We start from the raw sequence: 21,222 nt of genomic DNA, 5'->3' as shown, positions 1-21,222 counted from the left end.
TAGTGGCAACCTCCTTCCCTTCTGCCCCCTAGAGAGTAGCTGCAGCTCCTGACCCAGCAAACTTCTATGGTGAATGGAGTGGGGCAGGAGGTCTCCTGCCTCTTAAGTTCCTTAAGAGTACAGAATAATTTGTGCATGTAAAATCAGCTTTGTGAAGTTTAATATTCAAATTTTCTTTGTTTCATGTGTATTTGCCTTATCTCACACATTATATTGTAAGCTTTTTAGACAAGAATAATCTTTTTTTAATTTTTTTTTTTGCAATTTAAATTCACTTAATTTTTTTTGTAGTAAACTATGTGGTGGCCACAGCTAGAGCCTGAGTCCAAGGATAATCTCTTTCTTAACTTTTTTTGTACCTAATATAATGCTCAAGGCGAAAGTTGATTTCTTGAACACTGCTGGTAGGAGTATAAATAGGTACAATTACTTTAGAAAGCTGTTTACATTCTCTTATAAAACTAAATATACACCTACTCTGTGATCCAGCTATTCAACTTCTAGGTATTTACCCAAAGTAAATGAAAACATATGACCAGAAATAGGCAAGTACAGGAATGGTCATATCACTTTATTCATCATGTCAGTTCCAAAGTGCAAACAGCCCCATTATCCATTAACAGGTGATTGAATAAACAAACTGTGATACAACTTGTTTACTAGCAATAAAAAGGAATGAACTACTGCAACATGCAACAACATGGATTGATTTCAAAGCCATAATGTTGAGCAAATGAAGCCAGATAGCACAGCAAAGAGCATGTATTGTATGAGTGCATCTACATGAAATTTTGGGACAAACAAAACTAATCCATTGTGGAAAAACATCAGAACAGGGCTGCTTCTGGGGAATGAGTGGGGACTTGTATTGATGAGGAAGGGATATGAAGGAACTTTCTAAGGGTTATGGCAATATATTATATTTTGGTAGAGATCTGAGTTATGCTTGCATGTAAACTTTGCCTAAAAAAGAACCCAAACCTGTAAAAAACGTAACTTAAAAATTGTATTCCAATTATAGATATTAAGAACATATAACCACTAAGATTAACATATATTAATATATTTGTGTTCCACAGTTTTTTAAAGAAAAAGTCACGTAACTCTTCCATTTCCATTACCCCTTCAAATCCCACTTTCTTCTCAAATATTGTTCTGCATCTTGCTTTTTACACTCAGCTTAGTTTTGAGCTTTGTCCGTATTAGCATATGTATATCTACTTGATTTACTTGAATTATTGCTGTTAGTATCCCATCATGTGGCTATATTACACTTAATTTATCCATCATTCTACTGATGGATATTTAGGTCATTTCCAGGTTTTCTAGATGATATACAGTGCTTCAGTGAACACCCTAGTAGAGATCTTCTTATGTAAGAGTATTTCTCTAGAGCAGTGGTCTTTAAACTGAGTGGATAATATATGTACCCCTGAAGATACCTAAAAGCTTTTCAAAGAGTGGGTAGGTCTCTATTTTTTTAAATTCAAAGTCAACCTCCATGTGCTTGTTCCCTCTATATGTTTTTATCAACAGTAGGCCTTGGTATGGACCTATGATTGGGGTCTATGCTGGTTTTCCTTTTCCAGCTTCTTTCATATTTGCCCTTCACTCACTTGATTACAAAAAGACATAGTTCTCATCCATATAAAATCTCATGAGTTTTATACATAAAATTTAATATATATCCATTTTATATTGTTTTCATATTTTAAATTTAACCTGTTAATTCATCTAAAGTTTATTTTTGTGTTTAGTATGAAGCAACAAAATTAGACCTAATTACCTTGATGTAAAAGTCTAAATAATTTAAGTGGATAATATATACTTTTGTATTTATATCAAATTTCCTTTGATCATATGAGAAGGATAAAGCTAGTGGATGCACCAATCCATTACCTTCCCAGAATCCCCTGCAGTTACAGCATCCACAAGACAGTTCTGACCAATGAGATATAAATTGGCTAAGAATTAGTGGGGAGATTTTTGCTTTCTTGAGACAAACATTACCTCTTATTCCTTCCTTTTCCTGGGTATCTGATGTACAGAGGTGAAGCAGCAGTCTTTCCACCTCTCCCAGTAGAGCTTGTATCAGGGGAAGCTGACTCCATTTTCATCTCCTGGGTGGTCTAAGGATAATAACATCATCCCCATTTCCAGCGGTTGGTTTGGTTATAGTGTGACCCAATTGTGCCCACCTTGTGAAGTTTGTTGTCAGTTTCTGGGAAAGTTTTCCCTACTTTCAAAGGAGGCTCAAGGAAAGCCAATCTTTCTGCCCCTTTCCCTCGGATGTTTTCATTTTGCTATTATACACAAGTTCTATGGTTTAGTGGATTCAAATTTATTTTTTCCTCAATGGTAAATATATTTTGTGCATTAATAAATCCTTTTCTACTGTGTGGTCAAAATATTCTTCAACATAGTCTCCTAAAAGTTTGACAGTTCTGTTTTTCATTTTTAGATCTTTAACCCATCTGAGATTTATTTGGGATATGGTATGAAGTAGGGCTTTGATTTTTTCCTTCACATGGAGAGCCAACTGTCCAACATTCTTTATCAATAGTTCTTTCTTATGCCATTGATTTCTTTCTAGTGGTAAAAAATAATAGCTCGTATTAGCACTTAATATTTTTCAGTTGTATCACCTATCACCTATCCCAATAACTTTAGGTTCATGATCCGTCATTTATGATTCTGAATTGAAAAAGGTGTGAAAATCAGACTTTAATTCACTTGGCTGCAAAGCCTGACCTGAATTGCCATGCAGCTATTTACAGTCTTTTATTTATTCCTCTTAGTATGGCTATTCATACATTTTCTTGCAAAATTAAGTGTATTTGATTACAGGGTGCTGCCCTAGAAGTTGCTGGGGTGTGACATAATGCAAGATATATGCATTAGATTACTTTTCAAAATCAAAGAGAATTCTAAACTCAGAAAATCATCTGGCTTCAGGTAGTTTGTGGGCCAGTACTGCTATTATTCCCATTTCACAGATGAAGAAATTGAGACAGAAGTCCCTTGCTCAAGTTTGGATAGTTAATAAGAATCATCATCAATGTAGTTGATAATATTTTTGAGTGTTTATTATGGCAGTCACTTCTTTAAAAGCACTATATTCATTATTTCATTTAATCCTCACCACAACCCTATGACATACTATCATCCTCTTCATTCCAAGATGAAGGAACTGAAGCTTAGAAAGGTTATACAACTCCCTTGAACACACAGCTATTAAGTGTGGTGAGGAAGGGTTTAAAAAGCAGTCTGACATTAATATTATTCGATTATTACACTCTCCCTTTTAAACCTGTAATACCAACTCTTTCTTCTAAATGTCATTTAGAACTACGCATCTAATTACTTCTTGGCTACTAAAGACTAAGATTCTTAAAATGTCTATTGGATAATATTAGTTATATGCTTAAAACCCTCCTATGACTTTATACTACATCTAGAGTAAAATACAAATTCCTCACAATGGCCCCTTCTTATCTCTCGAGCTTATCTCCCAACACAGCGGACTTCTCTTAGACTATTATACTAGGTGTATGTATCCTTTAGCTGGAAGGTTTGCCTGGTCTTCAGACAGTGGGCTCTCTCTTGTTATCAGGCCTCGGCTTAAGTGCTTCCTTGGTTTTTCCCTAATTACCCAGCCTAGAGTCTCTAATCCCATCATTCTGTTTTACAAAGTATATAAATAAGACATTCAGTTCACTTTTTTTCCATTAGAATGTAGGTTTAACCAGAGTGGACACTTGTCTGTTTTGATTCCTTGTGAAACCCCAAATTCTAGTAACAGAGTTTAGCAAAGTAGTAGGTACTTAAGTTCGGCTGAATAAACAAATGTAGTACACAATCAGTAAATAGTACCTGCTTACTGGTTTATTGGTAGGAGATAAATTGAAAAGGCAGGTGGGAGGACACTGAAATGTAAAGGTACTTGAACATTAGCTTAATCAGACTTTAATAGCATAAATAGCACCCAGTCATGTCTGACACAGAGCAGATGCCAAATAACTATTTGTTGAATGAATGAACAACAATAAATATTATTACTAGCTTGGATCTTGGTCACATTACTTAAACTTTCTGAGCTTAGTTTCCTCACCTATAATATGAAGATTAAAACTTACTTCACAGAGTTGGCCTATGAATTATATGAAGTAATTCATGCCAAATGCCTACCATATAGCAGGTACTTTAGTTTCTTTCCCCTTACATTTATAACTACTCTATGGTTTACAAAGATCTTATAAGCCAAATACATGACCTCATCTTATTTTCAAATCTTCTACAGTACTTCTCATCAGTCTCATTTTATAGATGAAAAACAGACTCATGGGTTGAGACATAGGCTTTTCAGGTAATGAGAAGCCAGTGGACAAGTTTTATAAGCAGAGGAGCGACATGATAAAAGGATTGTTTTTTGAAGATTAGTCTATTGATGGCCCATTAGATGGGCTCAACTGATGAAGCTGGACTATAACTTTGATTACTATAATCAAAATCAAGTTTAAGACAAGGGCCTGCACTAGGTGACAAAATGTTTAAAAGCCTAATGAATTAAGTTTCTGAATAGCTGGATAAGCCAACAAAAAAAAAAGGCTGGGCAGTTTTCTCTGGTTTAGGAAATTAAGGCACCTACAACATAATTAAGAAATCAATCTTGGAAAAATGGCTGGCAGAAAAACCTTCCTTCCATTACCTATGCAGAACTTCCTACGGCAAACATTTGAGCCACGTCCACGTGCCATTGCAGTCCTTTCTTGGTTTCACCCCTCCCACTGGTACAACGGCTTGGATGACAGAATCCTAATGTCCTTCGGATCCAGCTTTCTCTAAAGCAGTCCGATGGGATGGAGATAGAGGCAGTAAGGAATCAGAAAACCAAATTTTTGAACTTCCGGAACCTTGGCTAAATTGCCTTTTTTTTCCTTCTCGAGGAAACAAGGAAACCCTTATTTCTCCTCCCCGTCTTGTTTTAAGACTAACGACCCTCTCCAGACGCACAAAGTTTTCTTCTCAGGCGCGCGGCGCCAGGCCGACGCTGCCGGTACTCCTTAACCTCGCCGGCGGAGCAGAAGCCCTCGCGGTGAGCTTATGTCACTTCCGGCGCGCTGACGCTCACTCCGGCGTGCCGACGCTTGCGTCAGCAAAGAGCGGGGCTGGGGGCAACCGGCTTGAAGTCGTGCGGGTCGGAGGACTGCCGCCGCCGCTGTCGTGTCAGGTCCTCTGTTCCCGGCCGCGGCGGGGACGAGCTCGGGTAGGCGGCGGGGCAGATGTCCGAAGGCCCGCGGTGGGACGCCCCGCCCCGCTCCGGCCGCTCCCTCTGTTTCGCGGCCTGGGCCTGCGCCGCTCTGCTGTCTGGAAACTAGCGCCCCAGCGGCGCGGCGCGTAGCTCGCGGGGAGCCCAGAACCAACGGCGCCCTGCCATGGCGGTCTCCAGGTGGGTCTCCTCCTGATGAACGGCCCGGAATGTGGCCCAGCGAGGCCCGGTCTCCTTTCGGTGCCCCCACTCCCAGAAAGAAGCGGGTCGCATTGTCACTGGGCTCGGGCGCCTTTTTCCACAGACTTAAGAGTTCGCCCCTAGGTTTCGGGGGTTTGGGCTCAGGTTAGTCCTCAGGAATCGGCTCAGAAATGTCTCTTTCTTTTTTAATAGACCCCTTGATACTTCTCTTTCCTCACCATGTTTCTCTTGTCTGGTTTCTCTTCCCTCTTTGAGTCCTAAGAGAGCCTTTCATCTTAGTATTCTAAGGCTGATCCCTAACCTCCATTTCACGGGGAACTTGGTAGTAACTGTTGAAGTCAGGGAGTATTACTAGTGACTAACCTAATTATGTTACATTTTTAAATTTACGGCTTTAGAGGTACAGTCTTTCCTGGGGAGTTTTTTCTTACAGTCTAATTTAGCAGTAAACATTAAATTGTCAGTATTGTATTCTTTGGCAAATTGCTGTAATAGCACCATCTTCTTTACCTAGGGCGTGAAAGATACATCACAAATCTTAAATTCTTTTAAAATGCTGCATATCAACAGGAAGGTCTAGGGAAACCAAGACATATGTATTTGTCTAGTTGTAGGAGGAAAGGCCTCCTTTACTCCAATATGACAGAATGATGGGAAAACTATTTGTTAAAGGTTTGATTTTAGTGTACGTGTGTGTGTAAGTAGACGGTAGTCTGATAGCACTCAGAAGGATTCACGAAGTTCATTAGACTTGATGATATAAGTTTTTATGAGAATTGGGCCCTTCTGCCACATAGACTGAAGGGAAAAATGATAGTTCAGGATATAGCTTTCATCCATTTTTCATAATTAACATATTTCTGTCCACAATATGTGGTCAAACTGTATCTCTTTTGCCAATGAAGAGATAATATCCGTCAGAGAATCCCTAGATAACTGATGAAATAGTGTGTGGGAGAAGCCCATGGGAGTTACGTGAAGAGAGTTGCTAGGTACCTGTAAAATAGGGCATCTAATTTTTATTTCATAGATAAATTGAATCATTCGCTGCGAGGAAATTCTTACTTTGAAATTTGTGAAACTGCCTTGAGAGACTACAAGGGGTACAATTTTTGCAAATACAGGAAGGTGAATCATTCAATTTGTTACCTCCCATATAAATACATAAATATATACATTATAAATACATTGGCACATAAACTTATTATGAGATTTATCAGGTGATACAATGTTTAAGGGAATAAGTAGCTCTACAAATTCTTCCTTAGAGCAGACTATATGTTTTCACATTATTTCATGTAGTTTTATAGAGACAACATGTAAGTGTTTAAAAAGAGCCTAATCTGGCCAGGGCTAATCTACACAAGTTTAGGACACCTAAATTTTAAAATGAATGAGTGGGTTTTGAAAGCTACTGCCTTTTGTTCTCAGCATTGGACTTCAAAGGGTAGTGCTCTTTTGTCTGTAGATTCTTGTTTGCTTTGCCAAAATTCTGTTAAATTCTACTTTAAAAAACCTGTCATGGTTTTATGAAAGAGCTACTCCTGTGCTTATTTTGGTAATTCATATTTGCCGGAATCAAATCTAAAATATTTTTTGCACTGTTTATATCAATGTGCATAACTGGAAAAAACTAATATTTTTAAGGTCTGGTAAATATTTCCAGTGGAAGGGAAATAGTAAGTTGGTACATTCATTCCCTCAGTTGCCAGGTTCAGAAATCTGGGCATAATCCTTTCCCCCCATCTAGCTGGTCACTGAATTGAATCCTGTCAGTTCTGCCTTTCCAGTCATTCTCTGGTCAATCTTTTTCTTTCCATACCAGTTACCACAGTCCTACTCCATACCACCATAATCTCTAATCCAAGACAACTGCAACAGCAACCACTTGCTCATTATTCCTCCCAAGACTCATCTTCCTAATCGGTTCTTTACTTCAGCCATATTATTTGCTAATATGCAAATCTGAGTGTGGTCATTTTCTGCTTAAAACATGTTAGTAGTTTTCTGTTGCCTTAGGATAAAGTCCAGATTCCTTAACAAACATCTTATCAGATCCTTTGTGATATGTCCTGCTTCAATTTTTTAGCTTCATCTAGTGTCAAGTTCTGTGCATCTCTCTCTCCTCTTCTCCCTTTGATCTGTGTCTCACCTCCCAATCTTTATTTCTAAAACTAACCCCTCCCTCTGGCTAATTCCAACCTTAGTTTTTGGGTCTAACCTGTATGTCACTTTGTTCAGGAAGCCTCTGGTTTTATTTCATCTGAGATATTTGCACTAATGTACTTCTGTCAATCATAATATTTATTAAACTTGATAATTGATTAATTGTTTTCTCCCCTGCTTGGACTGCCATATATCTGATCTGTCTATTCCAGCAGAGTGCCCAGCTCATAGTAGTACCTCAGTACATTTTTTTTAAAACAGTAATTTTTTCTTGTTTTAATATGGTAATTCTACCATAATTTATGTACAGTAGAATGTTTCCAGTATTTTTTAGTGAGTGCTTCATTTTCCTCAGGAAGAAAAACTTTCACTATAGCTTTGAATATTGGCCAGGATTATAGTTTTAAAAATATAATACATATTATCATAACTATTTTTAAGGGTTTATTACTATTCTATGATAGTGTGGCCTTTTATAATGCAAATAGGATATAATGTAACCCTGCATTTTATGTGATCAAATTTTTAAGGCCCTGCTTTTAGGTTTATAAAGGCCTAGTTTTACTGTGCTTTGAATTATTAGAATGTGGTAAATTATGAAAGGTGCAGTCAACTCTTCATCTGCTGGGTGAGTTAAATCTTGTAAACAAACTTCATGACTTTCCAACATTGCAAATACAATCATAGCATTTGAAGTTCTCTGTAAAATCCAGTGAACTATTACTAAAAAATGTATTTAGACCTTTTAGGTCTAAAAGTATTTAGACCCTAATAAAAAAAGAGAGTATGTAAATGTAGGAGTAGAAAAAAGTAGAAAAAAATATGTTGTCTTTAAGAGGTGAATGCTAGAAAGTCAGCTAAAACTACCTCAGCAAAAAGGCAAATTAGTCTATATTACAGCTTTTCAGTGCTGCTTGCAAACAGTTGAAACTGTAATTGTGAAATCTGGTACTGATGCTTTATTTTTGTGAGCCTTTCTCCCAGTATCATCCATTACTTTATGGGGTTGGGCCACCAATAATAAAGGCAACCTTAGAGGAAGTAAGCTTTATGTCAATTACAGAAGATAGTGAATTTGTGATAATGTTGGGTTCCATGGCTTAATGCAGATTTTTTAAAAAGGTTTTTTGATACCTTTGCCTCTTTATGCCACAACTGAGTGGACTGTTGTACACTGACTAGCTAATAGGAACATAGTTTTTTCTTTGATCATATAGAGAAAAATTTTAAATATATTTCCAAGAATTTTTCCTTGGTCAGAACTGTAAAGGTCATGTCCAAGATTTCTAGAAAGTAATTATGATTTGTCTGCTTTCAAAATCATGCCTTTGGTTTATGTCAGGTTTTTGGATTTGAAAATGATGCAGTTTTCAGAAAACATCCAGGAAAAACATGGGCACTCACCCTCTTATGGAAGAAACAAATTGCTACGTATGAGCATACCTTTGCTCAGTTTTGTTAATGCTCTCCAATGCTGATACTTCAGAGAAACATTGTTTTAATAGGCCTATTCTGTCAAATAAAAGCAAGTTTCTTGATTCAGGGGAAGTTTCAGTGGATCCTAACTTCTGACAGGGAAAATGCTAAAATGATCTTAATTACCTCTAGAACAGAACTGGTTTCTTGTGTTGTATATCATATATTTCACACTTAAAAAATTTTAGGGACAAGAAAGCCGGGAAGGGCATTGTAGAAGCTTCTCCATTTATGTCTGTATGGGAAATTCCTTCCTGTTTCTTTGGTTTATTCTTCAAAGAACTTGTATAAAGGGTTTTATTTTTCTTTTTTTAAAAAAATTGTGAGGAACAATATAAAATTCACTGTTTTAGCCATTTAAAAAATACAATTTTATATGAAGTTTTTAAACCACAGATATTTCTGCTAAAGAACCTAGATTTTACCTTTAAGATAAAGGCATGTGAAAGGTTTTAGGTTGTTGGATCAGGAGTGGAGGTAAGAAAAAAAAAACCTGAAGGAAATAACAGCTTGGTTGTACTTTTTCAGCATTCATAAGTATTTACAGAATACTTTCTGATTCTAGGTGCTGGAGATACAGCCGAGAACAAAAATAGAGTCCCCATTATCATGGAGTCTATATTCTAGCTAGGAGTGGAGTAATGTAACTAACCTAGCACACACCTGGCCTTGCACCTGGTTTTGGTGTGGTTTCACATCTTCATTTGATTCTTAGTATTCACTGTGGTATCTTAAATTATATCTACTTTCTTGTTTTAAGAACATAACATAGTTTCAATTTACCCACAATATGAACTAGAAGATAACACATTTTAAAAGCCAGTCTAGAGAATTTCTTGAAAATTGTTTCTTTTGACCATAACTTTCTTAATGATAACACGTGGGACTTGGTAGTGTTCGTATCAGATAATTTTATTTTCTTTCTTTTTCCTTAAGTAACATAGGGAAAATAAGAATGCAAATAGTTTGTTTTAAATTTTACTGCACTTTTGTAAATATAAAAAAACATAACAAAATGGACAGATTTGACTCATCAATCTCTCTTAGTTAAGGTTACAAAGATATTCTTGTGAAGCATTTCTGTCAGTTGACTTTCCAAAACTTTTCAGAGATAATAAATTCATTCTGAGATTATTGAGTTTGGAAGTAGAGTAAGGAAGTTACATTTTTTTACCTTTTCCCACCCCCTCCAAAATAGTAGTAGAAATGCAGCATATCCTTGTTTATTAACGATGAAGTAGTAATTTAGGACATAGTTCAAAATACATATGATTTCATTGTTTCTGTATCTTTATGAAATATCATAATGCAAACAGCTGAAGAGAAGAGGCCTTAGATCATAGCTGCTAGCATAATCTCTGCACACTTCCATGTGCTCTTTCCTTTTTCTAGGCAGTCTTTAGAGCAATTGCCTGAAATCACAGGTTGGTAAACAGAACATGAATCCTGTCTTATCCAAATTGAAAATGGGACAGATTTCTTATTAATAAATTCATAACCAGTGGATTTTGTCAAGTATAATTGCCTTATGTTTTATTTAAATTATTCTACAGTCTTTGGCACCTTCCTTCAGCTTGACATCTATTACCTCTTTATCCTCCATCTATCCATCCTTCAGAGAATGAAGAATGGCATTTTTTTCTACTAGCTCTTCTGTAAGAGAAAGTTTAGCCAAAGAAGTATTGTGGTAAGTACTGTGTTCCTTCAGTCAGCCCTACTTTTAACTTTCTTTTTCTTCTGACTTAGCTTCCTTCATACTTCTCCCCCACCAACTGCCCTGTCTGCCTTCTAACATGATACTGATCCTGTCTCATGCCCTCTTCCCCTTTCCCTACCAGTTCACTCTACCAGCCTTTTTCATTGTGTCCTGGCCCTGATGCTTTCCTTACTTGCCTCATACCTGACTTCAGTGGGGTAACAGGTCAGGCTGCCCTTGTGTCAGATACTGATCTGCTCATCACTTTGTTCTTCCTTTTGTGTGGTACCTAATCTGCTGTCCTGGAGAAAGGAATGGAGAACTCCAAAAGGGGCTTTGAGTCAAGAGGATCAAAGAAGCATTCTTGTGTCCTCATTCCTCTGTTCCAGGAGGCAAATTTGGCTATACCACCAAGGTGGAAGATGTGAGAGTAAATGGAACTGGAATTGGATGAGAGAATGAGCTGATCTGCTGCCCTCAGGGCAGTTGGCAGGTGGAGTAATGGAGGTGGCATGACATGCCATTGGGATAAAAAGTTTTGCAGAAAGAAGCAGCAAGAGGAACTGTGTGGCTGTGAGACAGGATCAGCATTAGGTTAGAGGGGAGTTGAAGGTGTTGGGCAGGAGTGTGGTTCTGATGAAGCTGGCAGGGGACTAAAGGAAGGTTTAGGAAGGGTGGAAATTAATGAAAGAAACAGTGCCTGCTGCATGGTCTCGTCTAGCTTACTTGTCTGGAGCAAGCATAACTACCTTGATGTTTAGAATACTGAAGTACTTATGTGCTGATTTTTTTTTCACTTACTGAAACATATTACTCAGCATCAGTTCTATTATTTTCATAATTTGTTTTAATGTAATACAGGTATTACAGCTTAAGGATGTTTCTCAAAATAAGCAAAAAAATAATTATTGTGATGTAGCATACTCTTTCTTGCTTAAAACTGGTGCTTAAACTTGCCTCCAAGAAACTTCAGCTTTTCTTTATGATTTTAATTACGGTAAATACCATTTACCAAATATTTAAATACTGTGCAAAGACAATGTGCAAAGTATTGTGGGGGACAAAAAGAATCATTGAAGGCAATAAAGCCTAATGAGCAAAAGATATCATGTGACAAATTAATTTTGGAGATGCTAAGAAGAAAAGCATAATAAGTACCAAATTGGCCAAGATGAGAATTCATGTGGGTTTCAGAACAGAAAGTAATTTCTATAGTATAGTAGTCAGAGGTGGTTTCAAGATGGTAAAGAACTTTAAATTTTGATGGATGGGAGCTAAAGAATTGAACCAAGAAGAGACATTGCAAATGGAGAAAACAGTTCAAACAAAACTATAGGAACCAAGAGGGCCCATGTTTGGGAAATACTTTTTGTTTTTTATTGCCATCTTATACGAAGGTTGAGCCACTGAAAATTTTGCAGTAAGGTGACCAAAGGGTGCTTTAGGAAGTAATTCTTCAATAAGATCACAGTATGGGGTTAGGCTCACTGGGTAGTTGAAGGTGTGGCAGTAGAACTCCCTTATGGGCTAGATTTGGGAATTATATTTACTGTGTTATAGTTTAAGCAAATAACAGTATAGTTTCTTAAGGGAGAAATGGGTGAGAGATGAGCAGCCAAGGACTGAATATGGGAGAATTTGTATTAAGAGTGGTAATAATAGGGAAGTCAAGAAAATAGAGTTCAGAGAAGAACAGGGTAATATCATGTGAAATCTTAGGAAGGGAAGTCTTTTAAGAACAGGATACTTGCTGATACTGCATGTTATAAAAGTCAAGAAAATTAGATTTACCAAAAAAACACAAACATGGATTTGGACCTTACAAGTTCATTGGTGATCTTCAAATGTGCTGTTTCAATAGTAGTAGAGAAGGATAGAAATTTGGCTGATAAGGATTAAATTTTGTATAGGTAGGAAATACTGATTTTAAACACTTGTTTAAGATGCTTGGCAATAAAAATAAAATGTTCTAGCAGGTAGAAGTCAAGCAGTTTATTTTCTCACTAGAGACAGATTTATGCATATTTGAAGATATAAAGAAATGCATTAATAAGGCAGTAATTTAAGATAACTGTAGAAAGGATAATTGAATGAGAATAGAAGGGAGTGGTATCAAGAACACAGTGGTACAGTATTTAAGCCTTGAAGAGGAATGAAGGCTATCTTTTCATTTGAAACAGATGATAAGTGTAAAGACCAATCTTTAGGGATAGTGAGGAGAGAACTTGAGATGATTTTCTGTTCCTTACTTAGCCTAGAGATCTACTCAGTGAAGCAGTCCATTATTTTTTAAGGAATAGGGAGTGGTAATTGGGGCTTGAGAAAAGTGTAAGTAAATAATAGGGGAAAACTTTGAAAACTGTCAATTTAACTTTTAACTTTTTATACCTAGATTTATAAATAGGTTAGTGTTGTCACTTCTTAGAGTATTCATTTTTCAGCCAGCTTTGCATTTGGTCACAAAAAGCAGAAACTCTGTCATGGAGAAGGAATTACAAAGTAATTGAAATCTTCCCAGAGGTGCAGTCTAAAGAACTTGGCATTAAGTAAGTCAAAGATAGGACAAACATGTTATATAAGGGAAAAAATAACTACATAAAAATACAAAACCAGAAACTATCACAAGCTATAAAAGATGGCTAAGTCTAATTTTTCCCTCCAAGCTAAGAGGGTAAGCAAAGTTAAGTGAGTTTCCCTGAGTCCTCTAACAAAATGACGGAAGTAGGACTTTTAAAGACCTCCTAACATCTAGTCTAGTATGTTTTATGTTGTTTTCTATAGGAAAGTCTTGGATCTGTGTGAACTGTACAATGTACAAGAGAGCCTAATGTAATAAGTTACATGTAGCATATACAAATATAAGTCCATTGTAGCATCAATTTGCCCTAAGACTAACATTCTTTATATTAAAACTTACTTAAAATTTTTGGTGATTTTGCTTGCTATAATATGGAAGATTTTAAATGAATATTTTCTTGATACTTATATAGAAAGTTCATAGGTGTTTAAAATTTCTTTTTGTAAATTTCATTGAGCATAGGTATTTAAAATCACATGATCATGACAATATGCAGATACTTGTGAAGGTTCAGAGAGGATTCTCATGAAGTTTAACATCACAACCAGTTTTAAAGGTGAAAATAAGTCAAGAGGTCATTTTGAGACTTATGTATGGAATGGGTGAAGGATGTCATATTATGACAAAGGGATTTGGGGTCTCACTTAGCCTTAGAACATCTAAGTACACCAGCTGTCAGAATTTTTTTTTTTCTCCCTTTCTTTTGTCCCACTATCTTTGAGTCACTGTTTACAAAATCCTGTAGCAAAAACTGATGAATGAATAGGTGTAGGCAAGTATTTAGATAGCCTTGAATGAATAAGGAGAAATGCTGTGTCAAAAGGCTGGATGTGTCTATGTAAAGTGTATGTATAAAATAAGTTATTTTTTTTTGTCTTATAAAAATAAATTCTTTATAATTACTCTGTCTGCCATTCAGTATATTGGAAGCAAAAACTGTGTTGTATTACTCTTTTTTCTTTATGTCACTGGCTTTAACCGCCCTCAAATATTTTTCTTGAAATATGTCCTTCTTACATACTATAAATTGAACCTTGCCTCTTGTTTTGTTTTGAAGTGGTTGAAAAACTTTCATAGAGACTTTAGCCTTCTTGACTAAAACAATCTTTTTGTTATTTTCTTTACCAGTAATAATGGTTTTGTGCTTATTAGTGACTGGCTAGTTTGATAAGTACTACCAGAAAAAGAGAAGAAGAGACAAAAAAAAAACCAACTCATGTCCATTTTATATAGGTTTATTTTTTCTTATAAAAGGCTTTAAGAGATTTGCTTTGTAATTTTTAGTTATTAGAGAAAAAGAATCCCAAAAGCAAAATACGAGCATCTTTGCAGTTTATTAATGCTCATGGTTAGCTTTGGGACCTTGCTTGCATTCTCTTTCTTGTTAGATTAAATTTTGAAGGTGTATACTAAATTTCCTCTCCTATAGGATTGGGCCACAATATAACCTTGCCCCTTGCCACCATCCATGTTTCTTATTCCATATTTGGAGCTGCCTTCCTTTCATTACTGTGATAACCGTTTTGCCTCATTGAGCCTGATTAGTAGTGTGATGAGAGGACTAGACCTATATGAATACATGGACAGCTGGTGGTGGTGGTGGTAGTTACTTGTGACTTTGCCTTTCTAAAGCCTTAGGATTTTCCTGTATTCAAAAAACAAAGTAAAACAGTTTTCTACTTCTCCCCACTTATTCCAGATATAAGGCATTGTGATTTTATTCCAAATTCTAACCATTGGATAAATGGCAGAACTGGAAGTTGAACCTTGGTGCTGTGGCTCTGGAATTTGTTCTGTTATGCTGTATGCCTTTATAAAGTCTTTCCTCAGAGATCTTATTTATTGTTCTGTTACTTCTGTACAGATTATTCACATACCTGTATACCTTTAGCCTCAACTTTCTCCTGCACTTCACATCTCTATTCTAACTATCCAGTTTGGTCTCTCCTAGCTGTCCTGTCCTCGCCACCAGTAAACTTGTCATCTTTTTCCATAATATTTCCTCCACTAGTTCTTCCCATTTCTTTTCATGACATCTTCATTTCCTCAGAATGTGAGTCTCAGAATCCATTCATTTCCTTGATATTTCTAATACTATATCATGTATGCTTTAATTCTTTAACATTTCTCCCAACTTCTTTCTAGTCTTCTGTGATAGTAGTTCATTTCTGTACTTTTAATCTAAGATTCTTCTTAAAAGTTGTCTTCCATTTTACTTCATGTTTCACATTACTGCTAGATTAATCTTCTTAATATATAGCTCCATTCCTGTCAGTTTCTTGACCCAACACCTTCATGGTTAGACTATACATTTAAAAGTCTCCACAATAGGGGGCTCTAGCTACTTCTGTAGTTGTATCTCCCACTGTTCTCTTAAATGTACCCTGAGTTACAACCCAGCAGTGTTAATTCACATCTCTAAATAATAGTCTCCCATTTCTTATTGCTGTGCTTGTTATTCCCTCTTCCAAATATTTCTCCCCCTTTCCTTTTCCCCACCTCATCTCCACCAGTTTTGAAATCTTGTCTACCATTAAGATCTACCTCATAGACCATTTCTTTTATGAAGCCTTTTCACTATTACACAGTAGGGAATATAGTATTTCCTATTCCTCAGAGCACTTCTTTTCTGACACATATCTTATTGTATTATGTATTCTACTAATTTGTGTACTTGCTTTAACCATTCTTTTCACCCCCATAGCAAGCTCTTGAGAGTAGAGATTCTCCTCCCACCCTAGCATAGGTCTTTGTTCATAATTGCTCAATACATTTATTGACTCAGATGTATACATACCAGGAAACAGGTTTTAGAATAACCATTACATTTTTGTTATTTTAGGCTTGACCGACTTTTTATCTTACTGGATACTGGCACTACTCCAGTTACAAGAAAAGCTGCTGCACAGCAACTTGGAGAAGTGGTGAAGCTTCATCCTCATGAATTAAACAATCTCTTATCTAAAGTAAGAACTTTTTTTTCTTTTAGTATAATACAATTGTAAAAACTTGTCCACAGACAGGAACATAAAAGTAAAGATAGAAATTGCTTTACTTTATTTTTTGTCTTCAGATTCCATTATATGTCTTACTATTTCTCCAAGTATTTAAAATATTTTCCTATTTTTTATTTATTTTGTTTGTCACAAGATTTAAAGTATTTTGGTTTTTGCATAAAGTTTGTTTAAGGGATTGGACAATATAGAACCTTTTGCCTATAGCACAGATTTGTCTGTTCAGTAATGATCTAGTTTGTTAGTGGTCTAGCTTGTTCTTAAAGGCTAATAATTATATCATAGTTGGCAGTTTTCAAATGGATTGAGTACTGGTGGGCAATGATTGAAATGTATGAAAAGCTAGTTACTATTACATTCTCAGTTATCAGCTGTTTGGAAGTAGAGGCTTTCTGCTTTGGTGTATCAGTGTTTTCATAATCCTAACCTATGTTCTTAAGCAATGGCTGTATTTTTATTGAACTTTATGGGATTGTAAGTGTGCAGCAAATTTCATGTGTTTACTTCTCTGGCAAGCAAAGTAAGAACAGGAGTGCTTTAGTGAGTGAGGGCTGGAGAGGGAATAAAGTAAAGCCTCAGGGAACAATAGGATAACAGAGCCATTGGAAGGCCCCAAGATACCTTTCTTCCTGCTGGTCTTACCCTCTCCTTTCATTTTCTTTTGTCCCTCTCTGGTTGCTATGAGTAGGAGTTCGAACCCCTTTGTTGACATACAAATCTGCACTATATGTTTCCTTCCGTGAGGGCTAACAGTGACTCTCTTTCCAATATGTTCCCCACTTAGATATCAGAACTTCCTAAACAGGATGTAGATGAAGAAACAGTTATTTGACATCTACAGGCTCCATATTCTCAGAATAGAGAAGGATGCATTTTAGGTAATATTATACTCATGTGTAAGATGAGGGTGTAGACAGGCATACCCATTTTTTCTCATCCCAAGTGGAGAGATGGGGGACTAACTGAGCTGAAACGGGAAAAAATGAACAAGGCTAATCTGTGCTGAACTGAGAAAAGGTTTCTAGCCTTCCAAGTGAGTCTGGTTCTCTTAACTCAGATCCCAGCCAGCATACTGGCACAAATACTATCAAATATTTCCAAAAGGGATAAAGCTTGCTTGAGCACCTTCTTACCTCCTATCCTCTTTTTTTCTCTGCTCTCAGTGTTTTTCTGTTGCCTTTTGGTTTTGTTTTTTAAACTACTTTATCAAAATATAATTACGTACCACAGAATTGTAAATGTACAATTCAGTGATTTTTAGTCTATTCACAGATGTGCAACTTTTACCACAATCTAATTTTAAAACATTAAAAAAAATCTTTCCCCAAAAAACCTCATGCCTATTAGCAGTTACTCTCCGAACACTTCCTGTCTCATATCCATTCCTGGGTAACCACTAATCTACTGTCTATAAATTTACCTATTCTGAAAATACTGTATAAATGTGTGACCTTCTGTGACTGATACCTTTCACTTAAAGTAATATATTCAGGATTCTTTATATTGCAGATGTTACTTCATTCCTTTAATCGCCAAGTAATATGCCACTGTATGGATATGAATAAATATAGGCCAATACCATATTTTATTTATCTGCACATCAGTTGGATATTTGGGTTGTTTCTACTCTTTGGTCTTTAGTGAATAATGCTTCTGTGAAAATTCATGTACAAGGCTTTTGTGTGTGTTTTTTTTTTTTTTGGATATCATTAATGTACAATTACTGGAACAACATTATGGTTACTAGACTCCCCCTATTATCAAGTCTCCACCACATACCCCATTACAGTCACTGTCCATCAGCATAGTAAGATGCTATAGAATCATTACTTGCCTTCTCTGTGTTATTCTGCCTTCCCTGCGCCTTCCCCCCTCCCCCACCACGTGTACCAGTCATAATAGCCCTCAATCCCTTCTCCCTCCCTTCCTCCCCACCCTCCTCAGTCCCTTTTCCCTTGGTAACTGTTAGTCCATTCTTGGGTTCTGTGAGTCTGCTACTGTTCTAGTCCATCAGTTTTTTCTTTGTTCTTACACTCCACAGATGAGTGAAATCATCTGGTACTTGTCTTTCTCCACATCGTTTATTTCACTGAGCATAATACCCTGTAGCTCCATCCATATTGTTGCAAATGGTAAGATTTGTTTTCTTCTTATGGCTGAATAATATTCCGTTGTGTATATGCACCACCTCTTCTTTATCCATTCATCTACTGATGGACATTTAGGTTGCTTCCATTTCTTGGCTATTGTAAATAGTGTTGCGATAAACATAGGGGTGCAATGTCTTTTTGAAACTGGGCTCCTGCATTCTTAGGGTAAATTCCTAGGAGTGGGATTCCTGGGTCAAATGCTATTTCTATTTTTAGTTTTTTGAGGAACCTCCATACTGCTTCCCACAATGGTTGAACTAATTTACATTCCCACCAGCAGTGTAGGAGGGTTCCACTTTCTCCACAGCCTCGCCAACATTTGTTGTTGTTTGTCGTTTGGATGTTGGCATCCTAACTGATGTGAGGTGATATCTCATTGTGGTTTTTTTATTTTTTATTTTTTTTTATTTTGGTACCATTAATCTACAATTACATGAGGAATATTATGTTTACTAGGTTCCCCCCTTCACAAAGACCCCCCCACAACCCCCATTACAGTCACTGTCCATCAGCGTAGTAAGATGCTGTAGAATCACTGTTTGTCTTCTCTGTGTTGCACAGCCCTCCCCGTGCCCCCCACCCCATATTATACATGCTAATTGTAAGGCCCCCTTTCTTCCCCCCCACCATCCCTCCCTTCCCACCCATCCTTCCCAGTCTCTTTCCCTTTGATAACTGTTAATCCATTCTTGGGTTCTGTGATTCTGCTGCTGTTTTGTTCCTTCAGGTTTTTCTTTGTTCTTGTACTTGACATATGAGTGAAATCATTTGGTACTTGTCTTTCTCAGCCTGGCTTATTTCACTGAGCATAATACCCTCTAGCTCTATCCATGTTGTTGCAAATGGTAGGATTTGTTTTCTTCTTATGGCTGAGTAATATTCCATTGTATATATGTACCACATCTTCTTTATCCATTCATCTACTGATGGACACTTAGGTTGCTTCCATTTCTTGGCTATTGTAAATAGTGCTGCTATAAACATAGGGGTGCATCTGTCTTTTTCAAACTTGAGTGCTGCATCCTTAGGGTAAATTCCTAGAAGTGGAATTCGTGGGTCAAATGGTATTTCTATTTTAAGCATTTTGAAGAACCTCCATACTGCTTTCCACAATGGTGGAACTAATTTACATTCCCATGAGCAGTGTAGGAGGATTCCCCATTCTCCACAACCTCACCAACATCTGTTGTTGTTTGTCTTTTCAATGCTGGACATCCTTACTGGTGTGAGGTGGTATCTCACTGTGGTTTTAATTTGCATTTCTCTGATGACTAGCGATGTGGAGCATCTTTTCATGTGTCTGTTGGCCATCTGAATTTCTTCTTTGGAGAAGTGTCTGCTCTTTTCCCCATTGTGTATCCCTGGCTCCTTTATCATACATTAATTGACCATATATGCTTGGGTTTATATCTGGGCTCACCATTCTGTTCCATTGATCTATGGGTCTCTTCTTGTCCTAGTACCAAATTGTTCTGATTACTGTGGCTTTGTAGTAGAGTTTGAAGTCAGGGAGCATAATTCCCCCTGCTTTATTTTTACTTCTCAGGATTGCTTTGGCTATTCGGGGTCTTTTGTGGTACCATATAACTTTTGGAACTATTTCCTCTAGTTCATTGAAGAATGCTGTTGGTATTTTGATAGGAATTGCATTGAATCTGTAGATTGCTTTAGGCAAAATGGCCATTTTGACAACTATATTAATTCTTCCTATCCATGAGCACAGGATGTGTTTCTATTTATTGGTTTCTTCTTTATTTTCTCTCATGAGTGTCTTGTAGTTTTCAGAGTCTAAGTCCTTCACTTCCTTGGTTAGGTCATGTACAAGCTTTTGTGTGGTTGTATGTTTTCATATCTCTTGTGTAGATACCTAAGACTGGAATTGCTGGGTCACATGATTTTACCATTTGAGGAACTGCCAGACTGTTTTCCAAACTAGCTCTACTCTTTTAAATTTCACCAGCTATATATGAAGGTTCAGATTTATCCATATCCTTGACAACACTTGAGTGATTATATCCATACTAGTGAGTGTGAAGTGATATCTCATAGTTTTAATTGCATTTTCCTGGTGGCTAATGATGTTGAACATCTTTTCATGTGTTTATTGATGTTTTGTGTGTCTTCTTTGGAGAGTTGTCTATTCAGATCCTTTGCCCATTTTTAAGTGCACTATTTGTCCTTTATTATTGAGTTGTGAGAGTTCTTTATGTATTTTGGATTCAAGCCCTTTACCAGTTATTTGCTTTGCAAATATATTCTTTCAGTCTGTGGGTTGTCTTTTCACTTTCTTGATGGTATCCTCCGAAGCACAAAAGTTACTAATTTTGATGAAGTTGAATATATCTTTCTTTGCATCATTTGTGATTTTGGGATATGTTAAGAAACTCCTGCCTAAATTAAGGTCACAGAGGTTTTACCCCTGTTTTCTTCCAAGAATTACATAGTATTAATTCTTAGTTTCAGGCACATGGCCCATTTTGAGTTAATTTTTTGAGTGTGTTGTAAAATAGGAGTTCAAAATCATTTTGTTGATGCAGCACCATTTATTGGAAAAACTTTTCCCCTATTAAATTGTCTTGGCACTCCTCTTGAAAATCAGTAGACCATCCATGCCATGGCAATCAGACAACAGAAAGAAAGAAAGGGCATCCAGATTGGTAAAGAAGAAGTTA

General features: G+C 36.7%; 1 protein-coding gene across 2 annotated transcripts in view; it reads left to right on the top strand.

Annotated features, from left to right (window-relative positions):
* Positions 1-5,114: 5,114 nt before the first annotated feature.
* BTAF1 (B-TFIID TATA-box binding protein associated factor 1) overlaps positions 5,115-21,222 on the top strand; it is a 131,971-nt gene continuing 115,863 nt past the window's right edge. For both annotated transcript variants that reach the window (XM_073240707.1, XM_073240706.1), the window contains exons 1-2: positions 5,115-5,449; positions 16,229-16,352. In XM_073240707.1, coding sequence (XP_073096808.1) covers positions 5,436-5,449; positions 16,229-16,352 — 138 coding nt within the window. In that variant the 5' untranslated portion in view covers positions 5,115-5,435. The remainder of the gene's footprint in view (positions 5,450-16,228; positions 16,353-21,222) is intronic.

The sequence above is a fragment of the Manis javanica genome, chromosome 7, assembly GCF_040802235.1.
Source record: "Manis javanica isolate MJ-LG chromosome 7, MJ_LKY, whole genome shotgun sequence".
Classification (NCBI taxonomy): Eukaryota; Metazoa; Chordata; class Mammalia; order Pholidota; family Manidae; genus Manis; species Manis javanica.
This window is presented reverse-complemented; position numbering and strand designations above follow the sequence as displayed.